The sequence below is a fragment of the Sorex fumeus genome, unplaced genomic scaffold, assembly GCF_029834395.1.
Source record: "Sorex fumeus unplaced genomic scaffold, SorFum_2.1 ptg000007l, whole genome shotgun sequence".
NCBI classification, from domain to species: Eukaryota; Metazoa; Chordata; class Mammalia; order Eulipotyphla; family Soricidae; genus Sorex; species Sorex fumeus.
The window spans coordinates 42,282,242-42,309,996 of NW_026606064.1; the positions used below are offsets into that span (position 1 = coordinate 42,282,242).

The following is a 27,755-nucleotide window of genomic DNA, read 5'->3' on the forward strand; positions in this document are numbered from 1 at the left end:
GTCCCTTGGGGAAGGGAGGGCTCTGACCTGCCCCACTCTGGGGTGCCCCAAGTGAAAAAAACCTGGCACAGAGTCCCTAATAAGCCCTAAAATAATCAAGAAAACTGCTCGACCTCTGCAGAGGTCCTAAAAGAAATCTAAAGGAGAGAAAAGGGATCTAACAAACAGGTAAAGTTCAAGGGTATAAATTAAGGTTTGATTTTTTGTGTTAATGAAACAGGTCCTTAAATGATTAACAAAATTCTATTTCACCCTAGTATTTTTCAATTGATCAGATTACTTTAATACCTTTCCTTTGTGCCATTCTAGGCTATTTATTTTAACAGAGCTGAATCATGCTCTCCAACTTATTATTTTTCCCATTATTCTTGTCATTATCCTCAAGCTATTATTAGTATCATCACTATGTTCTTAACGATAGAAACAATCTCAGGGAACAAAACAGCTCTGGCATCCAGCAGTGTTTTGTTTAAGGACATCTACTTTATTTACAGTCAGAGACATGTGAAGAGTTGGAAAAGAACTTGTTCTTTTGAAAAATAGGAGTGAAGATATAAGAAATGCACATATTGAGAGGGAGCATTTATAATTTAGCAGCTCACATTTAAAAATCTTTGTCTACTTTGTTGACCAAGCCAGTACACTCTTGAAAAGAAACAAACTCAGATCTATGTTCAGATTCACCACCTTCTGAGAAAATTCTGTTCTAGAGCTCAAGATACCATTAAGTTACTTTATTCTATGGATAACAGATATTTCAATAAACAAAGGAGATTTGGAGGTTACAAATAAATTTTAGTGAATAAAAAGCTTCTTTTTTTAATGGCTGAGATTAGTACCAGGAATTTTGCTCCATAGCTTGGAGGCCATCCACATATGTTAGGGGAAAAGGCAGTTCAGATAGAGAATCACAAATCACGACCATCCTGTTAATCGTCGATTGCCTCGAGCAGGCCCCAGTAACGTCTCCTTCATCCTAGCCCTGAGATTATATTCAAGGCTCTTTAGGAGAATGAGACCCATCATTGTTACTGGTATTTGGCATATTGGGTACACCACGGGGAGTTTGCCAGACTCTGCCGTGTGGCAGGCTACAATCGGTAGCCTGCCAGTTTGTCCAAAGAGGAATGAGATAATAAGATGTCATAATAAGATGTCTGCGGCGGCCGCAAGGTTCCAGGAGCTGGTATTTATAGTCTCTGAGTCTTGGCCGCTGATGGGATTACACGGCGCCAGGGGGCCAGTTGGTGGGTGTGACCCCTGCCTACTGGAATTTGGAGGATCTGGGTGGAGGATGCTCGGCTCCAATCCGAGTAGGCTTGGAGATCTCGGCCCCAGAACCCGCGTGGCTTTTTCCCTCTGCCAGTATCTTCATGTAGATAGAGAAGGGAGCACCAAATAAAAGGTGTTGGGAGGGTCCTCCCAGGATGAGAGAAGCATGCTGAAAGTAGACTATAGCCCAAACATGATTGCCACTCAATGCCTCTTTTGCAAACCACAACACCCAAAAGGAGAGGTAGAACAAAAGGGAATGCCCTGCCACAGAGGCAGGGAGGGATGGGGGGGAGTGAGGGGTGGGAGGAATACTGGGATCCGTGGTAGTGGGAAATGGGCTTTAGTGGAGGGTTGGGTATCTGATCATTGTATAATTGAGACCCAAACACAAAATTTGTAAGTCTACAACTGTACCTTATGGTGTCTCACTAATAAAAATTTTAAAAAAAGAAAGTTCTTTTAATTGAATCACCATGAATTGCAAAGTTACAAAGTTACTGATTGAGATACAATGCAAGTCTCTTCACAAGTGTCCACTTCCCTCCACCAATGTCCCCAGTTTACAATATTGCTACTGATAGGGTATCATGCACATCCTTTTACCTCTTTTCAGCACTGGGTCTTCCTCCATCACTGTTGTAGTGTTCACTTTCCTGATCCATCACCCTCCACCCAAATGACAAGATCCTGCTGAAGACCAGTTCTCATAGTCTTCCTTTCTATACCTTTGGGGATTTGTTATTTCTCTATTCAGTTTATTTATATCACACATCTGAGAGAGATCATTCATTCTGTGTCTGTCCCTTGTCTTCTAATTACACTCAACATGTTGTTCTTCAGATCCATCCACTTAGCAGCAAATTGCATGATTTCGTCTTTTCATACTGCTGAGTAATATTTCATTATGTTTATGTGCCATAATTTCTTTATCCAGCCATCTTCTCTGGATGAGTGTAAAGGCAATAACCTTCCTTTTATAAGAATCTGGGTATGATAAATTATTTTTAGAAAATTCAGGAAAAAAATATATTTCCAGATGAGTTGTGGCGGGGTGGGGCACATCTGTCTCTTCTCGAGGCTTGAAGATCACTTCTGGCAGGGCTTTGGAGATAAAAGCAGTGCTGGAGATCAAATTGGGATTGATTAAAGAAAACACAAGTACCTAACCCCATGGGGTAAAATCTCAAATAATAATGGTGGGTCTGTTGTCAAAATATTGAATGTGATCAAAGTAGAGAGAGAGTAATGTGGAAATCACCTGCCCCACAGGTAGAGGGAGGGTGTGAGATGGGGTATACTGGGGTTGTCTATGAGTTTTTTAAAGCTTTATTACTTACTGTCAAAATCTTTTCAAAGATTTTTTTCCCTCTTCATGCCACCATCATGCTATTTCACCCTTTTATTACTTGACTAGTTTATTCTCATTCTGCAACGATTTTGTTGTTTTGATGAATAGAAAGTGATTTTTATAACAAGTTGTAAAAACTCAGATCCAGAAAGTGGTAAGTCGCTAATGATGAGATGAGAAAGTGCTATATACAACTGTCATAAATTATTACAGTGTTGCTGTCAGCTCACACTAAGGATGTAAAAGGGTAAAATGTTGGCCTGAAGACAAATATTGTAAATGTTAATGTGTTTTAGGTTATTGCCCTCAGCTCTAAGTGTTAGGATTCGGAGTGGTTGGATGGTACCAGTGACAGGGACATCAAATAGGGACATCATGCTGTAAGATAGCTTGATGGAAGTGAGCTATTTCTGGGTACATAATGGACCATGAGATTTCAGACTTTGTAATTGCAACGGGTAAGCAATGACAAAGTCTTGAGGAGTGTAAAAGGAGATGGCTTTGTTATGTGACCTGCTTTCAAGGTAGAATTCATGGTGTGTATATTTTGAAAGGTATGGTAAAGGTAAAGGTAAAGGCCCTCCCGTTGATCGTCGATTTGCTCGAGCGGGCCCAGTAACGTCTCCATTGGAGACTTTGTTGTTACTGTGTCTAGCATATCGAATACTCTCAGTAGCTTGCCGGGCTCTCCGAGAGGGACGGAGGAATCGAACTCAGGTCAGCCATGTTGGCTGCTTGTAAGGCGAACGCCCTACCCGCTGTGCTATCGCTCCAGCCCTTGAAAGGTATGATTTATTCTAAATCATTTGTGAGACATTCATGCCCTAGAAGGAAGGTCGAAAGGCTATATCAACGATCAGTCACAAAAAGTTCACTGCATATTTAAACCTCTGCCAAGTTCAGAGTATGGCAAAGCTTGGTCACCAGGGTAATATCGAGGAAGAATTACATCTTTATTTCCATACTGCAATTCTAGAAATTTTAGAGCCCTAGTTAATAATTGGTGGTTCTATAGAGTAACAAAATAGGAGACTAATCCCCAAGAGTAGCTGAGATTAGTACCAGGAGGTTCACTCTATGGCTTAGAGACCAGCTACACATTGCTAAGGGAAAAGGTAGCTTAGATAGAGAAGGGAGTACCAAATAAAGGATGTTGGGAGGATCCTCCCAGGATGGGAGAAGAATGCTGAAAGTAGACTATAGACCAAACATGATTGCCACTCAATACCTCTTTTGCAAACCACAGCACCCAAAAGGAGAGGGAGAACAAAAGGGAATGCCCTGCCACAGAGGCAGGGTGGGATGAGGGGAGTGGGGGGTGGGAGGGATACTGGGATCAGTGGTGGTGGAGAATGAGCACTGGTGGAGGGATGGGTACTCGATCATTGTATAATTTAAACCCATGCACAAAAATTTGTAAGTCTACAACTGTACCTCATGGTGTTTCAGTAATAAAAATTTCTAAAAAATGGTGGTTCTCAGAGAAGATCAGATGACGGAGTGGAGTCACCTCTTATTTCTCTCACCCACCAAAACTAAGGGATTTGGGAAGTTAAATAAATTTCTGATTATAAGCAATTACTTGGGATGAACAACCTCAAAAAATGATTCCCATTGAACTAACCCAGAATGACAAGTAAGACTTTAGAAGATACTTGAATTTTTTTAAAATAATTTATTTATTTATTTATTGAATCACTGTGGGAAAAGTTACAGAGCTTTCAGGTTTGGTCTCAGTCATGTAAATATCAAACACATTTTCCTTCACCAATACTTATTTTTTACCACGAACCCCAATAGAACCCCACCTCCCACCCCTCCCAATTCCTGTGAGGCAGATGAGTTCTAGTTAACCCTCTATCTACTTTGACTAGATTCATTGTTTCGATAAAAGATGCACCATTATTATTTAGATTTTAGCCCCCACCCCCCAAATAAGACATGCTGAAAAAGTGTTGTGAAATGATTTGCTTTCTACAGCTGGGTTCAAGAATTAAATGTTGTCATGCGGCCGCAATAGTGGCCGCACGGTTTTGGATTTCTGCTATTTTACTTACTAACCCTGGAAGTATTTCTACTAAAAGTCAGATAATTAACAGATTGGTTTCTGTGCTCTGGAGTCGTGGCCATGCCAGAGAGCCGCTCGTGGGGGGCAGCTGGTGACCTTGGTAGGGCGTGAAGGATGGGCCGGAACGCCCCCTTTCTCATGAGGTTTTTGTCGCCCCCGACCCCTGGCTCATACCTGCTGTCCACAAGGCTCCCGTGTGGCCGCCATCTTTCTTTCCAGAGAGGAGGGGGTGAATGGAGCAACATCCTTTCCCCTCCAGGCAGGCATTTTAGCAAGGAAACAATTACCTGACAAATAAACTTTAAAAGAAAACCGTTTTTATGATAATGTATATTGTTTATAAGTTGGATCATTTTTAAATACAGATTTTCCTGAATTTATGATGGGGTTACGTACAGACATCACCATTGTGAGTTAAAAATATTCTAAATTGAAAATGTATTTAATATACTTAACCTACAAAATAGCATAGTTTAACCAGTGAAGCTGGTAGACTATAGTCATGTGGTTGACTTGAAAAAATACTTGATGCTCCTGTCTGACTTCTGGAAATGATAATAGCACAAATCACTAGCCTGAGAAAAGACCAAAATTCAAAATCTGGTTTCTTTTTAACATATACTGCATTCACATCATCATAAAGTAAAACAAAGTATGTTAAACTATTATAAGGGACTCTGCACCAAGCTGTTTTCACTTGAAGTGCCCCAGAGGGGACGGGAGAAAGCCCTCCCTGCCCCAAGAGACCCAGCCCCAGCAGCCTACCTCCACTACCCATTTGCTGCCATGCTCCAGGCTGCTTTTCAGACACATCTTAAGATACTTCCTACCCATTTTCCATGATTACCACACCATGTTTGATGGAGTTCAGACAGTAGACAACAAATCATATATATATATATATATATATATATATATATATATATATGGGCTGGAGCGATAGCACAGCAGTAGGGCGTTTGCCTTACAAGCAGCCTACATGACCAACCCAAGTTCTATTCCTCCGCCCCTCTCGGAGAGCCCGACAAGTTACCAAGAGTATCTCGCCTGCACAGCAGATCCTGGCAAGCTACCCGTGATGTATTCGATATGCCAAACACAGTGACAAGTCATGATGGAGATGTTACTGGGCCTGCTTGAGCAAATCGATGAACAACAGGAGGACTGTGACTGATATATATATATATATATATATAGAGAGAGAGAGAGAGAGAGAGAGAGAGAGCCCGGCAAGCTACCAAGAATATCCTGCCCACACGGACAGAGGCTCGCAAGCTACCTATAGCACATTAGATATGCCAAAACCAGTAAGTATAACAGGTCTCATTCCCCTGACCCTGAAAGAGCCTCCAATCATTTGGAATTTTGAGTAAGGAGAGGCTGTTAAATTTTGGGGTCTGGGGCTGGAGGGCATTTGCCTTGCATGCGGACAACCCAGGTTCGATTCCCAGCATTCCATATGGTCCCCTGAGCACCACCAGGGATAATTCCTGAGTGCAGAGCCAGGAGTGACCCCTGTGCATTGCTGGGTGTTACCTAAAAAGTGAAAATAAATAAATAAATAAATAAAATCTCAGGGATGGGAGGAATAGAGATGTTACTTGTGCCCAGTCAAGTAAATCGCTGTACAATGGGATGACAGTGATACAGTGAAACTATTATAAACTGGGGACCATGTATATTAGTTTGGTGGGTATATTTATATTTATATTTAATTTTTTAAATATAAATATATGTATATTCAATTTTTTCTGAATTATACATTTGTATATATTCTATTTATATAGCTGGAATATTCATAAACTTTTTTCACTGAACTCTGTGATACAATGTAATAGAAATCACTGGTTACTCACAGACAATTCTTAGATTTATCAAATCTAATGGAAGAAAAAGTAATGCTATACTTTATCTCCCAACATAAAAACATAATTTGAATTAATGTTTTATTCAAAACATTATAACATTATATAATGTTCAAAACGAGACCCAGTAGCTTGCAAGGCTCTGTCCGTGTGGGCAGGATACTCTTGGTAGCTTGCCGGACTCTCTGATATTTATATATAAATATATATATATTTCTATGATTTGTTGCCTACTGTCTGAACTCCATCAAACATGGTGTGGTAGTCATGGAAAATGGGTAGGAAGAATCTTAAGATGTGTCTGAAAAGCAGCCTGGAGCATGGCAGCAATTGGGTAGTAGAGGTAGGCTGCTGGGGTTGGGTCTCGTTTTTAACATTATATTTGAATGTTATATTTCTGATTATAAGCTATTACTTGGGATGAACAACCTCAAAAAATGATTTACATTGAACTAACCCAGAATGACAAGTAAGACTTTAGAAGATACTTGAATTTTAGCAAGGAATTTTATTAGTGAAACACCATGAGGTACAGTTGTAGACTTACAAATTTTTGTGCATGAGTTTCAATTAATTATACAATGATCGAGTACCCATCCCTCCACCATTTAAAAAAAATGGTGGTTCTCAGAGAAGATCAGATGGCAGAGTGGGGTCACCTCTTATTTCTCTCACCCACCAAAACTAAGGGATTTGGGAATTTAAATAAATTTCTGATTATAAGCTATTACTTGGGAAAAACAACCTCAAAAGTGATTCCCATTGAACTAACCCAGAATGACAAGTAAGACTTTAGAAGATACTTGAATTTTAGAACCTCCTGGTACTAAGTAACAATAGCCAGCAACCCATATACCCAACTTAAGAATGGGGCATCAAGAAGTTGCTACACACACACACACACACACACACACACACACACACACACATACAATGGAATACTATGCAGCTCTAGGAAAGAAAAAAATAATGTGCAACTTACTATGTAATATGTATTGTCATATGTATAACTTAATGATACAGCTAAAGGTAGCAACAAAAGACAAAATTCAACAAAATTGGAGAACTGATCCACAGAACTAGTGTCAGAAGTGGAATTGAACATGGTTTAAAATTTTTGTAAAAATGCTAAATTATACAAATCATTGCATAATGATTAGAAAGTAATGTTGACAGCTTTTTTAAAACTTTTTTGAAGTATTGTGATTCACAATAGTAAATTACATATATATATACATATATGTTAATGATGGTTTCATGTGTGCATAGCTCCAATACCATACCCACCATCAATGTACCCAGCTTTCTCCTTTAAGGTCCCCAATGCTCTTCTCTTTCAAATCTGTTAAGCTTCCTTCCACTTAATGGTAGGGGTTTTTCTTTAAATTGCTTGCTCTGTTTTACTCTCAGAGTCCTCACAATTGTTTCATTAGTCTTCCAGACACTATAAAGAGAAACATAAACTTGAAATAGAGCCATTCACAAAGAAAAACATCTTAAATACAACCACATAAATGGGTATTTCCAATAATATTTTCAGTGTTTTGTCAATGCATAATTATGTCTAAGACACATAGTAAGAAAATAAAAAGCAACAGAGACTGTGAATCATCTACAAAAGTGAGATACCATGCTGGGGAGATAAAGGTGTCAGGGAAGTTGAGGAAGGAAAACTGAAACAGTAGTAGAGTGAGAAGAAAACTATGGATGTTGTTAGAACATTGTATCATGGACACTGTCATTTACAGTATTTTAAATCATGACTAAATTAATTTTTTAAAGTAAAGAGCTATATTTTACAAGGATTTAAATTTTACTGAGGTTTATAGGTAGGATCATATTAACTAGTTATTAAATTAAATTTTGATGCCTAAAAATTAGGAATATGTTCCAATATTCCTGGTCTAACTCTTAGTTCTGGCAATGCTTTCACTCTCATTTTTAAAATCTAGTGAATTGGGCAGTTTCTTAGAATTGAAGCTTTCTTTCAACCATTTGAATTCATTTTTATTCACATCCTGATCAATAGTGATACTATCTGCAGATAAGGAATAAAAGTATCATCTGTACTTGTAAAAGTATCATCATACTGCTCAGACTAATTATTCAGATTCAATTCTTTCCAGTAATTATCTTCTTTACGAATACCTAAAATGTTTCCAAATTTTCACAACCAGGTTTTATCTTTTTTTTCTTTCTCTTTAACTAAGAGTTCAGTAAATGGTGTGTAATACCATTGGATATCTAAATAATATCTCCTTATAAAATTATTCTTGATTTACTCAATAAATCTGAGTATAACAAATATGTGCTTTATGCTTCCTAACCATACCTTTATTTTTTCCCCAGAAAAAATTTAAAATTTGTATTTTAGCCAACCTGATATTAAAGGATAAGTAATTTTTTTGGTGAACAGAGACCTTAATAAAACTACCTAGTTCACACAAAGTTAGGAGTATTTCCCAAAGTAAGTCTAATTTTGAAAAGAACAAAGATAACCAGAAAAAGGAAGCAACAAGCATTTGATGCAGAAGAGATAGGGGGTGGACTGCCTGCTGCGGAGTTTAATTATGATTTGAAATTAGATTAAGAGTCATTCAACAATAAATCTGAAATTATTAAATGATATATTTTGTAATATTATATTATTCCCTCATGAAAAGACACCCTTGGGGCTGCTCACATACAAAATCTGTTTAATCAGTCCCCAAGAACATTTATGAGTTTTCACTAAAGTCACAGTGATCTACAAAGCTAATTTTTTTCAGTACTATAGCATAAATAGACATCAACTAAAATAAACATCAATGAAAATAACACACTATGACCTTTTCTTGTTGCTTTTTCGGTCACATTCAGTGATGCACAGGGGTCACTCCTGGCTCTGTACTCAGGAATTACTTCTGGTGATGCTTGGGGGACCATATGGAATGCTGAAAATCGAACCTGGGTAGGACACATGCAAGGCAAACACCCTATCCTCTGTGCTATCACTACAGCCCCAGTGACTTATTTTTAATTTGATTTATCTTTGGTTTACAATATTGTAAATTACAATAATATACACCTCTGTATGTATATAATTCTCACCACACCTGCCACAATTTTAATGTCACACCATCGCCATAAATATCCCTCTACTCATTTCCTCATTCTTTTTCTCTTCCCTCTGAAATTCACCATAATTTCACATTCTATGAATAAGTTTTGATTTATTTTGACAGTTTTGATTATAACTTACTTGAGTCACACACATAATTCTCTTTCATACTTTCACATACTTAATTTAATATTGGTACCTCAACTTCCATCCACTTTCCCCCGTACACAGAGCGCTGAGTATGTCAAGTTTCATCTGCAGATGATATTTAGGTCGATTCTATGTGTTGGTTATTGTGAGTAAAGTCCTATTAACATAGGCGTAAAAATATTGTGAATTTGTGTTTTTATAGTCTTTGGATAAATGACCTAAATTTGTGCTACTAGAACTTATGGAATTTTACTTGAAAGACATCTTTACTTTAGAAGTTTAACTTTTACTGATGCTGAAAATTATCAAGCAGGAAGCATATCAGAAAAGCTAAAATTGCAATGGTGGGTCAAATCCTAGTTCTTAATGTTTGTATTAGTGATAACATCATTTTATGGTACACTTTCTCCTTTTTCTTAACTTAGATACAGGAAATCGTCGAGGAAAGAAATTGTTAAGTAGCTAAACTTTGTAGTTATTTATATTTGCTGTGCAAGGTATTTTCTCACTAATTTCAAGCAGCTTTAATTATCAATACTGAGGGAATTGTAGCTTAATAGAAAATAGTATTTATCATCTCCCAGAGTCGACAGTCTGCCCATTAAATGTACTCAACACCTGAAACACATAGTTTTTCTCTAATTTCTTGATACTCAAATATCACATATTATGAAAAATATTTTTTAAAAGTGAAGATGTAGTTGAAGACGCTGAATGTCTTGATATTTCTTTGCACATCCCTAATGTTCCTGAAGTAACCTTCAATATCACTATGAGGACATTATTCTTTCTGTGTCAAGCCATCATATATATCAGATAGACTTTCCCTGGTGATCATGAAAGCAAATCCTCAGGGAAATTGAGGTAAAATGGAGGCATGGTAGTTAGGTGAAGATGTTATGCTCTTAGTGATAAAATAATTTTTTATAACTAGCTATTAAAAAATGAAACAAGGGCAATGCCAAGAATCCATAAACTTAGGTCAATTTTTTTTCAGTTGATAGTGAAACTCAAAATAATTTAATTGCCAATAATGATTCCTCTTTTAGTCAATTCCTTTGCCCCAAAAGACATTGTATATGTATCTCTAGATTTTCAAGTTTATTTGATATCTTCTTTTAAATGGTTATTTTCACCCTTAGTTTTGAAGAAACTTGAATGTGATAACTAATTTTTAAATAAAATAAAATATTTCATTTAAACATTGGAGTTTACAAAACTGTTCATAACAGAGTTGTTATGGGCTTTTAATGTTTCAACACCAATCCCGGCACTAGAGTGACTTTCTCCCCACCTCTGTCTCCCAGCCACCCCCAAGCCTTAGTAGGCACATAATAATTTATTTTATATTGCTTGACACAATTAAATAAATGGTTAATAGAATTATCAAAAATACTTTAGTAAAAGAAAATTTGTGAAAATTGTTACATCTCACCATGGGGTTGTTAAGTCCTTGTCTGAGGATTTACTAAATTGTTTGTTGCTAGTTGAGGCTTCTATGCTATTGTTTTTGTTTGTAAGTTTAGTTTGCTTCTACGTTGCTTTCCCATCCAATTTGATATACTTCTACTGGAATTTCAGTATTGTAGAATTTGGTGGTGTTACATGTCTGTGTGGTTCAGACTTCTGGATTTATGGCCTAGGTCAATGAGTTGGCATGGTTGCTGAGGTTTACACAAGTTTGGTTGGTGAAGGGTGGAGGAGTGCCCCTATTCCAAGAAGACCCCAGAATTCTCAGCCCGCACACTGGAGTACCTGAAATTTTTTGAGGTTTGCTGTCTCTGTGAAATTATTAGTGAAGTGGTGGAGTTTACCCATTGGTTTGGGGTGTGAGAGCAGCTGGACTTTGGCAGGACAGAGATTAGGCTGACTTCCTCCTGAGGGTGCCCCAGACTTTTCAACAATGATTGGTTTGTCCACGAACATTAGCTGCTTAGCTTGCATCTCTTTGGAGATTCATTCATAAATCTGCACAATAGGGCCAATGGCTGTGAATTGTGATAACTACTTAAAATTTAATCGTACCTAATTTCTAAGTATGTATATTTTCTTATAACATTAAGAACAGTATACATGAATTTCAGAATTTAGTAATTTCAGTAATGACTTTTGTCAAAGAGATTTTAAAGTAGGGCCTGAGGGATAGTACAGGGGTTAAGGCACTTGCCTTGTACATTTAATTCCTGCATGGCATACCTTGAGTACCACCAGCAATAATCCCTAAGCATAGCCAGAAGCAAGCCTGAAACACAGCCAGGTATGGCACCCAAACAAACAAAAGCAAATGAACGAAAAGGAAAACTTACAGCTTGAGAATAATGTGGCTAAAGCCAACATATCTTAATTATAATGATTCATGTTATACTTTTTAGTGCTTCATTGTTAATGATCAGGTGAGAGTTGATCTGTTTTACTTTTCTTTCAGCGGTTTATCTCTGCAAGAGAACAATGCAAAACAAGGCACGTCTGGAGTTAGCAGACTATGAAGCTGTAAGTAACAATAACTTGTAGGCAAAGAATATCATAAAATAAATAGGAGAAAGGTCCGTAGCTGTTAATGGGGAATCTATTAAACTTTTATTATTAATGGAGCACAGAGATGAAATTTTCTGGCATCAGGCAGAAAAAGACAGTAAATGTCTACTATTTGCTTTCTATCATAATTCACATTAAGAATGTTGGAATTCTAAATGTACAATTTATATTAGAGAGAGGATTATTGTTTGTTATAATTGACTTGAATGTAAAATCTTTAGATATATAGAATGTATCTTGAAGGTATCTAAATTAAGAGAATTAAAAAGCACTTGCAAATAAAAGTTTTTTGGAAAAAACACATATTGGTATCAATCATATGATAAATGATTTTTTTTTTTGGTTATTCCTGGCTCCATTCAGGAATCAGTCCTGGCGGTTCTCAGAGAACCATAAGAGATGCTGGGATCAATCCCAGGTCATACTCATGCAAGACAAACGTCCACTGGCTCCCATCAGATAAAAGTTATTAGATGCAATTTAATCAGATAATTGCCATGTTGTTATATACTGAAAATGAAGAAATAGAAATAGGCTGCCACAAGTTACATATTTGTTAGGAGCTAAGACGGACTGAATCAGTATTAGGAATGCACTGCTTAACTAGTACTCCAATTAGGATTTTATGTTTAGGAGTCTAGGTTTCCTTTACAAATATATAAGGGAGACAAATTTACAAGGGCACAGTGAAAATGAATACCAAGGTATCCTTATCTGTCATATATTTTTTCAGGAAAGCCTCGCAAGGTTACAGAGAGCATTTGCCCGGAAATGGGAGTTCATTTTTATGCAAGCAGAAGCACAAGCAAAGTGAGTCCTTGTGAGTCTTTTGGAAGATTTGTTCAAGTTGTGACCTTTCGTCCAGAGTGAACAATACAATTAGCACTTATTAATTATTGTTTCTATGCTGGCAGAGTGGACAAGAAAAGGGACAAAATTGAAAGGAAGATCCTTGATAGCCAAGAGAGAGCATTTTGGGATGTACACAGACCTGTGGTAAGCAAACAGATGAACACGATCTCAAATTCATAATCTAGTCCTTTAGAAAGTGAAAACTCTGAAAATAATTAGAGGAAAATGTATGTCTCATTTCTTTTCCTAAAGATTTGATAAATTACTTAAGAAACACAACATGTGTATAGATGCCCAGAGTGTAGTAGCATGGTACATAACTTACAAAACAAGGCATTTTCTACTATGATATTGTTTACTTAATCTTGGCATTTGAGGTATTTGATACTTGCATGTGTGTGGGATTGGGGTGGTGAACTACAGTGAGCAACTTTGGCTCAGTATGTATATTTTTCTGGATTTTGAAAAATAGTGAAATTGTTTCCTTTCTACATTTTATTTTTTTAAACCTATTAATATCCTGCTATGAGTGATAAATTTTGTGCACTAACATGATAGTCAGATCAGATTCAAATAGGCTATACTTTTGATATTATAATTGATCACTGAATCTACATATAATAAAACTGATCTTCTTATATCATAATTTTAACTGTATTACTTAGAGTAACAAATAATGAATGGTCTTGATTATTACCAGAATAGTTTGTGTAAAATATTAATCATGAAAAATCATATATAATTTCCTATATTTCTATTTTGATATTCTGCTTTTATCTTCAACATATTTTTAAATTCAAAGAACTAGAAAATAATATGTACAAAAATATTGTTATATAAAAAGATTTCAGAGATAAGACAAATCAAAATTGAGGAAAATAACTCAAAATGCTCATCTCAACTACTATTCTTAAAGGAGTAAAACACAAAGATTCTAAAGTTTTGTTTATATACACATGTATTTCAATTTACACAACTATGTAATTGTTGCACAGCAGAGCCTGGCAAGCTCCCCATAGCATATTCGATATACTAAAAACAGTAACAAAAACAAAAACAGGTCTCATTCTTCTGACCCTGAAGAGACTCCAATACGGCAGCATAGGGAAGGATGAGTAAGAAGAGGCTGCTAAAATCTCAGGGCTGGGATGAATGGAGACATTACTGGAGCCCACTCTAATAAATTGATGAACAACAGGATGACAGTGATAGAGTAATACAGTGTTTGTAATTGTTAAATAAATTGTCTATAGAATTTATCCACCTTTCAAACCTGGAGATTAGAATTGAGACTCAACTGGTTTTACTATTTAAATTCATCTTAAATTAGTTTCATAGTGAATAAAAGATAGATTATAGAAGGGTTACAGGGGTCATAGACACTAGTGAATCTGTCTGGGCCTGGGCTTTTGTTTTTGGGAAGACTTTTGATTACCGCTTCAATTTCCTTGATATGAATGGATCTATCCAGGTATCCCAAGTCTTCCTGGTTCAATCTTGGGACATTATAGGAATCCAGGAACTTATCCATTTCTTCTAGGTTCTTTTGTTTCATGGCATACAGACTCTCAAAGTAGTCTGTGATGATCTTTTGAATTTCATTGGTTTCTGTTGTGATGTCCCCTTTTTCATTTCTGATTTGGTTTATTAGGGCTCTCTCTCTCTCTCTCTCTCTCTCTCTCTCTCTCTCTCTCTCTCTCTCTCTCTCTCTTTGTGAGTCTTGCTAGTGGTTTATGGATCTTATTTATTTTCTCAAAGAACCAGCTCTTGGTTTCATTGACTTTTGGATTGTTTTTTGTTTTCCATGTTGTTAATTTCTGCTCTAAGTTTTATTATTTCTTTCCCTCAGCCAATGTTGGGTTCATCTTGTTGGTCTTTTTCTAAGATCTTGAGCTGTGTGTTTAGGTTATCTACGTAGGCCCTTTCTTCTTTCCTTAGAAATGCTTGCAATGCTATAAATTTTCCTCTTATCACAGTTTTAGCTGCATCCCATAGGTTCTGGTAGCTCGTGTCTTCATTCTCATTTGTTTTCAGGTATCTTTTGATTGCGTCCTTGACTTTGTTCCTGACCCACTTATTGTTCAACATTGAGTTGTTTAATTTCCAGGAGTTTGATTTGCTTTTCGATGTCTTTGTGTTATTCGCTTCTATCTTGAGTGCATCGTGGTCAGAAAAGATTGTTTATACTACTTCTATCTTTCTGATTCTATTGAGGTATGTTTTGTGGCCTAGCACATGGTCTATTTTGGAAAATATTCTATGTGTACTGGAGAAGAATGTGTATTCTTTCTTTTTGGAATGTAAAGCCCTGTATAGGGTCTATTAGCCCTCTTTCTTCTATTTCTTCCTTCAAAGCCAATGTTTCCTTGTTGAGTTTTGTTCTTATTGATGTATCCAGAGGTGACAAGGCAATGTAGACGTCTCCAACTACTATTGTGTTGCTAATGTCCTTCTTAAAATCTGTAAGCAATTGTTTTAAGTATTTAGCTGTTCCCTCATTAGGTGCATATACATTTAAGATTGTAATTTCTTCCTGTTGTACATATCCCTTGATAAATATAAAATGGCCTTTGTGTAAACTCACACAAATTGGGGGCGCGGCACCCACACGGCGGCGGCTCTATCTCTCCCGCCACCCGCGTTCGGTAGTCTCACCCTTCTACCACCCCGGAGAGGTCGATGGCGATGGTCAGGCGGGGGAAGGAACGAGGGCCAGGCTGGTTGGTATTAGTCGTAGTTTATTCTGATTCTTTCCTCTTCTCCCCTTGTCTCTCTATCTCTCTCTCTGCTCCCATCTCTCTCTGTTTCTCCTCGTCTCTCCTGTCTCTGCTCCCATGCTACTTCATTCTCCTTCCCCATCCCCCTTCATCCTCCTCTTCCTTCTGATCCTCTCTGAACTTCTGCTTCTTCCTTCTGCCCCTCTCTGAACTCTCTTCTTCCTTCTCCTTCTTCTGCCCCAGCCCACTCCTACAGTACAGTTAAAATCTCTCTCCATGAGGAATTGGGGGAACAATTACACATAGGTGTGGTCACAATCAATAGGGGTGGAGATGAACAGGGGTAGAAATCTTAGCCTCAGGGAAGACCGCTCCTAGGACAGATCCTTCCTTAGCAGGAGGACCCACCCTAGAGCAGAATTCCATGGGCGTGCCTCTCCTCTCCTTGACCGACAAACGTACAAGAATATAATATAAATCATTTTGTATGGATACAGTAAGAAATATCTTAAACTTATAGAATTGCTCTCCTAGGGCCATCTCGATCTCAGACTACGGTGCTCAGGCCAGATAGTCTTTCCCACCCTTAGCAGGATCCTAGTCTTGTCGTTACCTTGGATCATGACAGCATTTGTCCATGATCAAATTCTTAACTTATAGTCAAGAATCGTGGCACTTTGGCCTGGCCCATTTCGCTGCCAGGGTAGCTCACCGCTTGCCCTGGGTCCATTCAGTCCCTCGTCGGGACCCTGCTTTTGGGGTGTTAGGAACTGTGGGCAACTGAGGCTTAAGTCGAGAAAGCAGATGCCCAGGAGTGAATAATATTCAAGGCCAATCAAATCCTAAATTACAAAGCATAATGTTAACGGTCTTTCTGTATCTATACAAAAAGGATATTACTTTAAGGTAAACTATTCATAAGGCATAAGGAGAGGAAAAGGGCAATATTTCACTCATACATATAAAATCATAGATTTCTGGGAAACTGATCTTACAAACTAACAAAGTCTGATTAAGGGGAAAGCTGATTAACTGGGTGGGAGAGCATAGGGAAGATTGTTTACAGATAAACACAATGGAAGTGGAAGTGCTTCAGGAGCACTGAGGTGGGTGTAACCAGATAAAACCTAAGCTTCTTGAAGGACAAAGCAATGTTACCCAACAGGCCTTCTCTGTCCCTTTTAATCTCTTTCAACCTGAACACCAGGACTAAGTGGGATTCATCCCAGGAATGCAAGGATGGTTTAACATTCAGAAATCAATCAACATTATCCATCATATCAACAAAAGTAAAAATGAAAACCATATGATGATATCAAAAGATGCATAAAAAGCTTTTGACAAGATCCAGCACCCGTTTATGATGAAAACTCTCAACAAAATGGATTTTGAAGGAATTTTCCTCAAGATAGTCAAAGCTATCTACGAGAAAACCATGGCAAGGCCCAATGGGGAAAAACTAAGAGCCTTTCCTCTAAGATCAGGGACAAGAGAAGGATGCCCACTATCATCATTCTGTTTAACATAGTGCTGGATGTACTTGCAATAGCATTTAGGCAAGAAAAAGACATTAAAGGCATCCAGATAGGAAAGGAAGAAATCAAGCTCTCACTATTCGCAGATCATATGATACTATATCTCGAGAATCCTAAGTCCTCTTTCAAGAAACTCCTAGAATCAATAGACTTGTACAGTAAAGCCGCAGCCTATAAAATCAGTGCCCAAAAATCTGTGGCCTTCCTATATGCAAATAATGAGAGAGAGGAAAGTGACATGAAAAAAATAACCTCATTCACAATTGTGCCCCAGAAAATCAAATACCTCGGAATCAGCCTAACTAAAGAGGTAAAGGACCTCTACAATGAAAACTACAAAATGCTACTCCATGAAATTAAAGAGGACACAAGGAAATAGAAACATATCCCCTGCTCATGGATAGGAAGAATTAACATCGTCAAAATGGCAATACTCCTGGAAGCATTATACAGATTCAAAATGATCCCTATAAGGATATCCATGAAATTCTTCGAAGAAATAGATCAAGCACTCCTGAAATTCATATGAAACAACAAATACCCACGAATAGCGAAAGCAATTCTTGGGAAAAAGACGTGGGGAGGCAACACCCTCCCCAATCTCAAGCACTACTACAAAGCCGTAATAATAAAGCATGGTACTGGAACAAAGGCAGGGCCGCAGACCAATGGAACAGGGTGGAATATCTTATACACAAATTCAAATGTATGAACATCTAATCTTTGATAAGGGTGCAAGAAATGTGAAGTGGAGAAAGGAAAGCCTCTTTAACAAATAGTGCTGGCATAACTGGACAACCACATGCAAAAAAAATGGGCTTAGACCTCGGCTTAACACCATGCACAATAGACAGATCAAATTGGTTTAAAGATATCAACATCGGGCCAAAATCCAAAAGGTACACTGAAGACAAGGTCGGCCAAACCCTCCACGATATTGAGGCTAACAGTTTCTTCAAAGACGACACTCCACTGACCAACCAAGTGGAAACAGAGATAAACAAATGGGATTATCTTAAATTAAGAAACTTCTTCACCTCAAAAGATACAGTGACCAGAATACAAAGACAATCTACAGAATGGGAAAGGATATTCACCCAATACACATCTGATAATGGGTTGATATCAACAAAGCACTGGTTGAACTCTAGAAGAAAACATTCAACCCTATCAAAAAATGGGGTGATAAAATGAACAGAAACTTTTCCAAAGAAGAAATCCGAATGGCTAAAAGACACATGAGAAAATGCTCTACATCACTGATCATCAGGGAGATGCAGATCAAAACAACAATGAAATATCATCTAACACCACAAAGACTGCTCCACATCCAAAACAACAAAAGCAACCTGTGTTGGCGTGGATGTGGCAAGAAAGGGACTCCCCTTCACTGCTGGTGGGAATGCTAACTGGTTCAGCTCTTTTGGAAAACAGTATGGTCGATCCCCAAAAAATTAGAAATTGAGCTCCCAGCTATACCACTCCTGCGAATATATACTGGAGAGGCAAAAAAAAAGTGCAGTTGAAATGACATTTGCAGTTGTATGTTCATTGCTGCACTATTCACAATAGCCAAAATCTGGAAAAAACCCGAGTGCCCGAGAACAGATGACTGATTAAAGAAACTTTGGTATATCTACACAATGGAGTACTATGTAGCTGTAGAAAAGATGAAGTAATGAAATTTTCATACAAGTAGTACTACATGGAAAGTATCATGCTAAGTGAAATGAGCCAAAAAGAGGGGGACAGACATAGAAAGTTTGCATTCATCCAGGGAATATAAAGTAACAATATGGGAGACCAACACCCAAGAATAGCCGAGACAAGTACCAGGAGGTTCACTCCGGGGCTTGGAGGTTAGCTGAACATTCTAGGGTAGAAAGCAGCCCAGACAGAGAGGGGAGCACCAAGTAAAGGGTGTTGGGAGGATCCTCCCAGGATGGGAGATGCATGCTGAAAGTAGACTATAGACTGAACATGATGGCCACTCAATGCCTCTTTTGCAAAACACAGCACTCAAAAGGAGAGAGAAAACAAATGGAATGCCCTGCCACAAGGGTGTGTGGGGGATGGAGGCATGGGGGGGATGGGAGGGATACTGGGAGCACTGGAGGTGGAGAATGGGCGCTGGTGGAGAGATGGGTACTTGATCATTGTATAACTGAAACCCAAGCACAAAAATTTATAAGTCTTCAACTATACCACATGGTGTTTCACTAATAAAAATAATAAAAATTAAATTAAAAAACAGCTAGAGAAGGTAAATAGTAACATCTAAGCCCCCTAATCCCCCCATAAGACCATCTGAAGTTTTATTATCAAGAATTTTAAAGGATGCAAGGGAATAGTATTATATGCTCAAAGCTTTAATTGTAAAAGACCTACAACCAAGAATATTTAGATTGACAAACACTAAGACTTGAAGAAGAACTAAACATCTTCACAGATAAACAAAGGTTAAAGGTTTTCAAGTTTGATAAGCTGGTCAAATAAGAAGTACAAATGGGTACAGCTACTAATAAAAAGAAACTCCACTCAAAAGTAGCTAAACAGCAAAGATATAAGATGTAAGTTAGGAGGAAAGTAAAGATAGGGATTGTTAAGTGAACTTAGAAAGTAGCTATCAAAATAACAAGAGAAGGGAACAGAAGAAACAAACTTTAATAATCAGAATGAAATTTTCTGAATGCAAATAAATACCAGTAATACCCATAAATGCTAATAATTTAAGTTTACCATTCAAAAGACACCAAATGGTTCATTAGGTTAAGGGAAAAAATGGTCTGTTCTATATTGAAGTTCAAATGACATTGACATCTGAACTACAAAAATAAATATAGGCTCAAATAAAAAGCTCAGAAAAATATCAGAGAAAGAAAGAAAGGAGAAAGAGAGAAATAAAATATAAACAACTGGTGCAGTTGGAAAATTTAGAACATAACTACGTACATGATATGAATTAGACTTCCAGCTTACAAAAAATTTACATGAGCCAAGAATAAAAATCACATAATTGAAGGTTCCTCGAGCATTAAGTATATAAAATGATAGTTAAATTAAGGAGAAACACTGATATAAATACAACACTAGAGGACTCCAGTATCCCACTTATATCAAAGGTCAAAATAACTGACCAAAATATCAACAAATACCCCTGACCACGGGAAAAACCAGCATCCTCTGCCACATCCACCATTTTTCTCGTAGAGAAAAGGCCAATCTCCACAACTAATATTCAAAATAAGATGGATGATACCACCAAATTTTCCCAGGTAGAGAGGTTCAGGCTGAAAATTCTGTGCCTTCTTGGAATGGGGGAGGGCTGATAAAGTTCCTGTCTGAAGACACAGCAGCCTACAGTCACTCCCACACTCACGGGCCCATCTTCACATCTGAACCTCATCAAATTGTAAGCCATCAAATCCTTCCCACATCATAGCTCCTGGACCTCGTGGCTACATGACTGTTAGTACTGTTGGCCCAGTAGGATCACAGCAAATCTGATAGAAAATATTGCATAGAAAAACACCAAGTTAAACGAACGAAAACAATAACACAAAAGGTCCAACTAGCACCAAACAGCCCAGTAAATTTTCAGACAATGACTTCAGTAACACCATTGTAAAATAAAACAATGATACAAATTGACTTTCATTGATCTAAATTTTGATAATTCAACTTGCTTTGTGTTGCAACAAACAATATTATGTGAAATTTGTTTCTGCATGCTAACAGGGAGGATGGGTGGTGGTTGGGAAACTAGGGACAATAGTGGAGGGAAGGTACACTAGTGCTTGTTTTGGTGCTAGCACACTTTATGACTGAAATAACTGTGTTATAAACAAGTTGGTAAATCACAGTGTTAAAATTTAAAAAGAAAAAATGGACAAGTAAACAGCAACCTTAAATAAAAAATTAGATTACATAGACTTAATAGACATTCTTAAAAGTCACAAAAGTTATTGAATACATATTCTTCTCAAGTACACATTGTAATATTCAAGGATGCCTGTTTTGCAGTACAAAACAGGCATAATTTTTTTAAGATTAAAATCATGTCAAATGCCCTCTCTCATCACAGTGTTGTAAAATAAGAAATCAGCCATAAAAAGAAGTGTAATAATCTCTTTTATGGTAGGATGTACAGGAGATAAATCTCTTGATTCTCATGAGTTTACTCCAGTGTGGAATCCTAGAATGACATATGATCCTCCAAGCACTGTCAGAAGTTATTCCAGAGACTAGTAATAGCCTCTGGAAACTATTGGGTTTGGCACAAGCATGCTCCTATTCTCCGACAAATCTGAAACAAAGATTAAATATGCAACTTAATATTGAGCCAAGAACAGAATCAAAATGTATTTAAAAATTGGTGGAGACAAATAAAAATGAAGACACGAGCTTTAAGAACTCATGTGAAACTATGCCATGAAACCCTAGAATGAATAAAATTCTTGTCATTACCATGAGTGACTCAAGTAAGTTTTGATATAACTACTTTATAGGAACTACTAGATTAAACCCACATGGCAAAGCCTGGCGTACGTGACGTATTCGATATGACAAAGACAGTAACAACAAGTCTCACTCTGGAGACAATACTGGGCTCGTTCGAGAAAATTGATGAACAATGGGAGGACAGTGACAGTGACTAGACTAAAAGTGGAGACAAAAATCTAAATCAGTGAAGGTATCTTTAAAAAATCCTCTCTTTCAGTTGTGTGAGTGATTTATTTTTCTGACAAATACTCAGAGAAAGAAGATAGAGAAAATTCCCTAAACTAAGAAAGATTTCATATTTAAAATTTTTTTAATTTAGCTTATTTTTTATTGGTAGTTATTCATTGTTAAGTTTTGGGCATACAATTTTTTCAACACTAATCCGTTAACCAGTCTAATTCCCTCAATCAATGTCCCAATTTCCTTTCCAGTCCTTACCCTGACTCTATGGCAGGTACTTTTCTGCTCCACCATTGTCCTAGTTTTCTTTCCTTAATTTATCTCCCACTCCCATCCCTACACCAGTGTCAAGTTTCCTACTGAAGACAAGTTCCATGAATTTTATTTCTATTGTCTTTTGGTGACTGATTTTTTCCTTATAAAGTTTCTTTATATATCGCCTTAAGGGTGACCATTCTGTATCTCTCCCTTTTGCTCTTGTCTATCTTCACTCAGTATGATAATCTTCAGATTCATCCACATAGTAGAAAATTGCATGACTACATCTTTTCTTATGGCCAAGTAGTATATATGTACTACAGTTTCTTTATCCAGTCATCTGTTTTGGAGTTGTTTCTTGATTCTGGCTATCATAAATGTGCTGCAAAGGAATACAGATTTCTTTTATGAATTGTGCTTTTGGACCCTTGGAATATATTCTGAGGAGTGAAATTGCTGGATCATATGGAAGCTCAGTTCTTAGTTTATTAAGTGATGTTTATGTTCTCTTTCAAAAAATATTGGACCAGTCAACCTTTCCATCAGCAGTGGATGAAGTCCCTTTTCCCCCAGCACTGGTTGTTCTTTTTGATGTATGCTAGTCTCTGTGGTGTGAAGTGATATGTCATTATTGCTTTGATTTGCATTCCCCTGATAATTAGTGATATAAAACATTTTCATATGCCTTTGGCAATTTGTATTTCTTCTTTGAGGAAATACCTATTTAACTCTTCTCCCTATGTTTTGGTAGGAACATATTTTTTTCTTGTAGTGTTCTAGCAGTGCTCTTTATATCTTGGATATTAATCCTTTAGCAGCTGAGTGGTGGGAAAATAATTTCTCCCAAACTCTGAGCTGTTTTGTATTCTGGTTTCCTTTGAGGTGAATAAGCTTCTTGATTTCATGTAGTCCCATTTGTTTATCTTTGCTTCCCCTTGTTTGTTCAGCAAGACCTCACATTAACTATATTAACCTTTAAATGAGTTACTTGAATTTTCTCAGCTTTAACTTCTACAGTTTTTAAATAAACAAATCTTTTTCATAATGTGAAAGAAAAACTGAAAGATAAATATGAAGTTCCACATCCAAATTATTGTTATTATTATTGAGAATGAGGTGATGGATCTGAAACAGAAATAGACCCATAAAGAGGATGAACAAACATTATCTACTCTTAACTATATTTAGATCAATTATAGGTGTCTAATATACATCCATGCATATGCTTTGAATATATTAGCAAATTTATAATAACTTCCTTTTCTTCCCTTTATTCAATCTTTACATGGCACTTTTCACACTGGCTAAATTTTAAAAACATATGTTTGGGGTTGGAGAGATAATACTAAAATTAAGGCACTTGCTTTGCGTTCCATCAACTCTGGTTCAAATCCCTGACACCACAGGTGATACATCTCCTAACCATAGGTGGGTGTGGCTAAATATTTAGGCCCCCACCCCTAAATAAACACACATTAGTTTAATTTTTTTTCATCATTTGGCTCATAGTCAAACTAAATCTTCAAGAACGATTTTCTGGACTCACAAAATAAATGGACTTCTCTTATTGATTATATTCTCCCATGAGCAGGTTAAGAGGTGCCTATGATCAGATGTATACTATTCAAACATAAACATGGGTGGTAAGCATGCTCCAAGGATTATTTTCAGTAAAATGTAAGAGAAAACATGTAAATGTTCAATGACAAATAAATAAGTTTTGTAAATATATGCAATGGAAAATAATGCAACTATAGTATGAAACCGTGCAGTCTGTTGCAACTTAACTGGAACTAAAGTGTATCATAGTGAGCAGAACAAGCAAGAGGGACAAAGAAAAATACAAGATGATCTCACTTATCTGTGTTGTATAGGAAAACAACACAAAGGTAGAGATAAAACCAACTGATTACAAAATTGAGCACTGGACTACAAATTGAAAACACCAGATTCATGTGGTAGTGTAACTGGACTTAGGGTGACACAGGACATGAATCAAGGGTTAGAGGAGTCAGATTCTTTAGTGGTGGTGCTGTGAGGTAACTGTATACATAGAGACTAACCATTACTGTGAAGATTACTACAAATACGTTGACTTACCTTTCATGAGTTTATATTTGTGTGTGTGTGTGACAAGAGCCAAAAGTCAATGACAGATTAAATTTTATTTTTTAAGTTTTTTATTGAGGCACTGTGGTTGACAAAATTTTTCATAGTTGAGTTTCAGGCATACAGTTTTCAAACACCAATTTGCCAGTGTCGAAATCCTTTCACCAATGCCCCCTGTCTTCTTTCCCACTTTCTAACTTGCCTTATTGCCAGCACACTTTTAAGTTTGGTCGTTGTGGTTTAGATTTCATGCTTTCAGTTTTGTTGATTCTGTGGGTCTCATAAATGACTTTTAAACTTTTAAATATCACTGTATCATTGTCATCCTATTCATCGGTTTCCTCAAGCAGGCACCAGTAACGTCTCCTTCGTCCTAGCCCTGAGATTTTAGAAAGTGCCACATTCGAGGCTCTTTTAGGGTCAGGAGAACGAGACCCATCATTGTTACTGGTTTTTGGCATATTGAATATGCCATGGAGAGTTTGCCAGACTTTGCCATGTGGGCAGGATACTTTTGGTAGCCTGCCAGGTTCTCCAGAGTAAGAACTAGATAATAAGATGTGGCACAGCCGCGAATGTGGCCGCGAGCTTCCAGGAGCTGGGTTTTATAGTCTCTAGGTCTTGGCCGTTGATGGGATTATGTGGCGCCAGGGACAGTTGGTGGGTGTAACACCTACATACTGGAAGATGGGAGATCTGGGTGGAAGAGGCCCCAGTCCCAATCCGAGCAGGCTTGGAGATCTGCACCCCAGGTCTTGCACACTTGGGTTCCACTGTTGGTTCCTTCATGCATGAGGCTCATCCAAATGTGTGGAGAGTGGTGTTAAGCATGGCTGTGGCTGGAACAGGAGGTCTTCAGCTTCCAGGGCTCTGCTCGGGATGGGGAAGGAAATTTAATCCACCTTCCTTTAAGGATCTCTGGTGAGGATAGCTAGGCATGGAGGCAGGAGATTCTGGCACTACTGGGAGTGGCACACCCATCACAAAGATGTTCATTGTTTTTAACAATATTTAATTGGGGCCAACCGATAGCATGTTGGGTAGGGTGTTTGCCTCGAACATAGCCAACCTGGGTTTAATCACTGGCATCCCATATGGTTCCCTAAGCATTGCCAGGAGTAATTCTTGAGTGCAATCACAGAAATGACAACTGAACATCACTGAGTAGTGACCCAAAAAGTGAAAAATAATTAAAAGTAATTAAAAGGAAAATTAAGATATTTAAAGATAAGTATAAAGTATAAGAGAAGAGTGAAATTGGATTACTAGAAATGAAAATAGAAACATTGATTAGAAACTTTAGTTTCTGGTTACAAAAGCTTTTTACATTCATCATGGCATTTATTCAGAGACCTTGTTGGACTGGTAATTATTTTTCTTAGAGGCAATAAAATATTATCAGCCATTGAAGGTATTAAATGCACCACAATATGGAATATAGTGTACAGATATATGCAAATCTACATAGAGTATCTCTAAAATCTAGATTTAAACCTTAGAGATCCTGACTGACCTAATTCTGAACTTAAACAAGCAGGTACAGTATTTTATAGATTGCACAGAGGAGGGTTTCTTAATTTTATATTATTTACACAATTCAATTCCTCCACCCCTCTCGGAGAGCCCGGCAAGCTACCGAGAGTATCTCGTCCACATGGCAAAGCCTGGCAAGCTACCCGTGACATATTCGATATGCCAAACACAGTAACAAGAAGTCTCACAGAGACATTACTGGGCCCACTTGAGCAAATCGATGAACAATGGGAGGACAGTGCTACAGTGCTACAGTTGCACAATTATATGCATTAGTTAATGCAATCTCAAATATAAAAAATAGCAAAAGCTTGACATTTTAATATCCCCTACATTCTCTGCTGTTTCAACTGAAAAACTAATTATGTTGAAGTAAGTAGAAATGATGTAGCTTTTTATCCTTAGTAGTAAAATCTTCCCATGCCCATCTCTGCCTTTCTATCAATAGTCCATGATCTCATTATTGAGTCCTTTTATTGTTTTAGAAAATGTTTATCTAAAATTAAATCTTTCTTTTGTGTTATAAAAAAGAATAGCATTTCTATCTTCTGCTCAGTTTCTTAGATATGACAATATTTTGTCAGTGTAGTTACCATGAGCCTTTCTGAGTAAAACTATTCTTTGTTGTTCCTTTGCTACATCATTTTCACTCTATGTGCTCATTTTATCCTTGAACAAACTTGAAGAATATTATTATCTAATCCTTATTAGTATCAAATATCTGATGCTATTTCTAAGAGTCATGGGTAAAGTTAGTCAAAAGAGTTTTTTTTTCCCATTTGCAAGCAAACAGTTTTTAGAGCCTATGGATTGGCAATCTTTATAATTGATCAATATTTCTATCCTTGTTTTCTGGACTAGGAAAGATGTGGCTAGTAATGGAGGTGGATAGAAGAGAACATTGATCTAATTTACTGGTGGGGTCTTGCATAGACTACGGCCATGAGTAAGAGTCATGGAGGGAAGAATAACTTCTAGTTCTAATTTGTAAAAGGTAGCCAACCTCTTAGACCATTCTTGAAGTTGCTGAAACAAGGTGTAGATAGAAAGGGCCAATTAATGACTTCTAAACATATGCATAAAAATTGAGTAAAAACCACTGAAAATACAAAATAGTAACCTATAGGGTTATTTGAAATTTGTCTGTCTATAATTTTAAAATAATTTAAGAACTAAAACATATAAATGCATACACAGAACACACAGTCATTTAGGAGCTGGTCAATGAAGGGATCAACTTGTCAATATCCTGTCATGACAATAGGACTTTGATTTCATATGATGCATTTATTAGACCCAAAAACCAGTGAGTGGCCCATCCCCCATAGGGACAACAGTGGTGGGTGCCATGGCCTCCAGGGCTCATTCAGCTGCCAGTTAATTTCCCCTTTCTTAGTACATTGGATCCATATCTCAGCCTCCTATACCAAACTCTTACAAGGGCACCCTGGCTACCTCAACCATATCAAGCCAATACTTTACTAGCCCATTTCAATCAAAATACACCCCAAACTCACCAAAGTAACATTGAACACAAGAATCTGTACAGCCTAAATCTAAGAGAAAACATTCCCTGAATCATTACTAAAGGCTCCATACAAGTCACACAGGAGTAACAAAGAGGAAGATAATATCCTTGAAGGGGAAAGAGGAGATCACCATTGACCGAGCTTGCCCAGAGTCCTCCCTGGCAGGGAGAGGGGGAAAAGGATAGTGAACTGCAAGGA

At 37.4% G+C, this 27,755-nt stretch overlaps 1 protein-coding gene across 3 annotated transcripts in view; it reads left to right on the top strand.

The window, feature by feature from the left end:
* Nucleotides 1-27,755, top strand: part of RGS7 (regulator of G protein signaling 7) — a 468,689-nt gene that overhangs the window by 370,090 nt on the left and 70,844 nt on the right. For all 3 annotated transcript variants that reach the window (XM_056130847.1, XM_056130848.1, XM_056130849.1), the window contains exons 7-9: nt 12,232-12,296; nt 13,075-13,151; nt 13,256-13,337. In XM_056130847.1, coding sequence (XP_055986822.1) covers nt 12,232-12,296; nt 13,075-13,151; nt 13,256-13,337 — 224 coding nt within the window. The remainder of the gene's footprint in view (nt 1-12,231; nt 12,297-13,074; nt 13,152-13,255; nt 13,338-27,755) is intronic.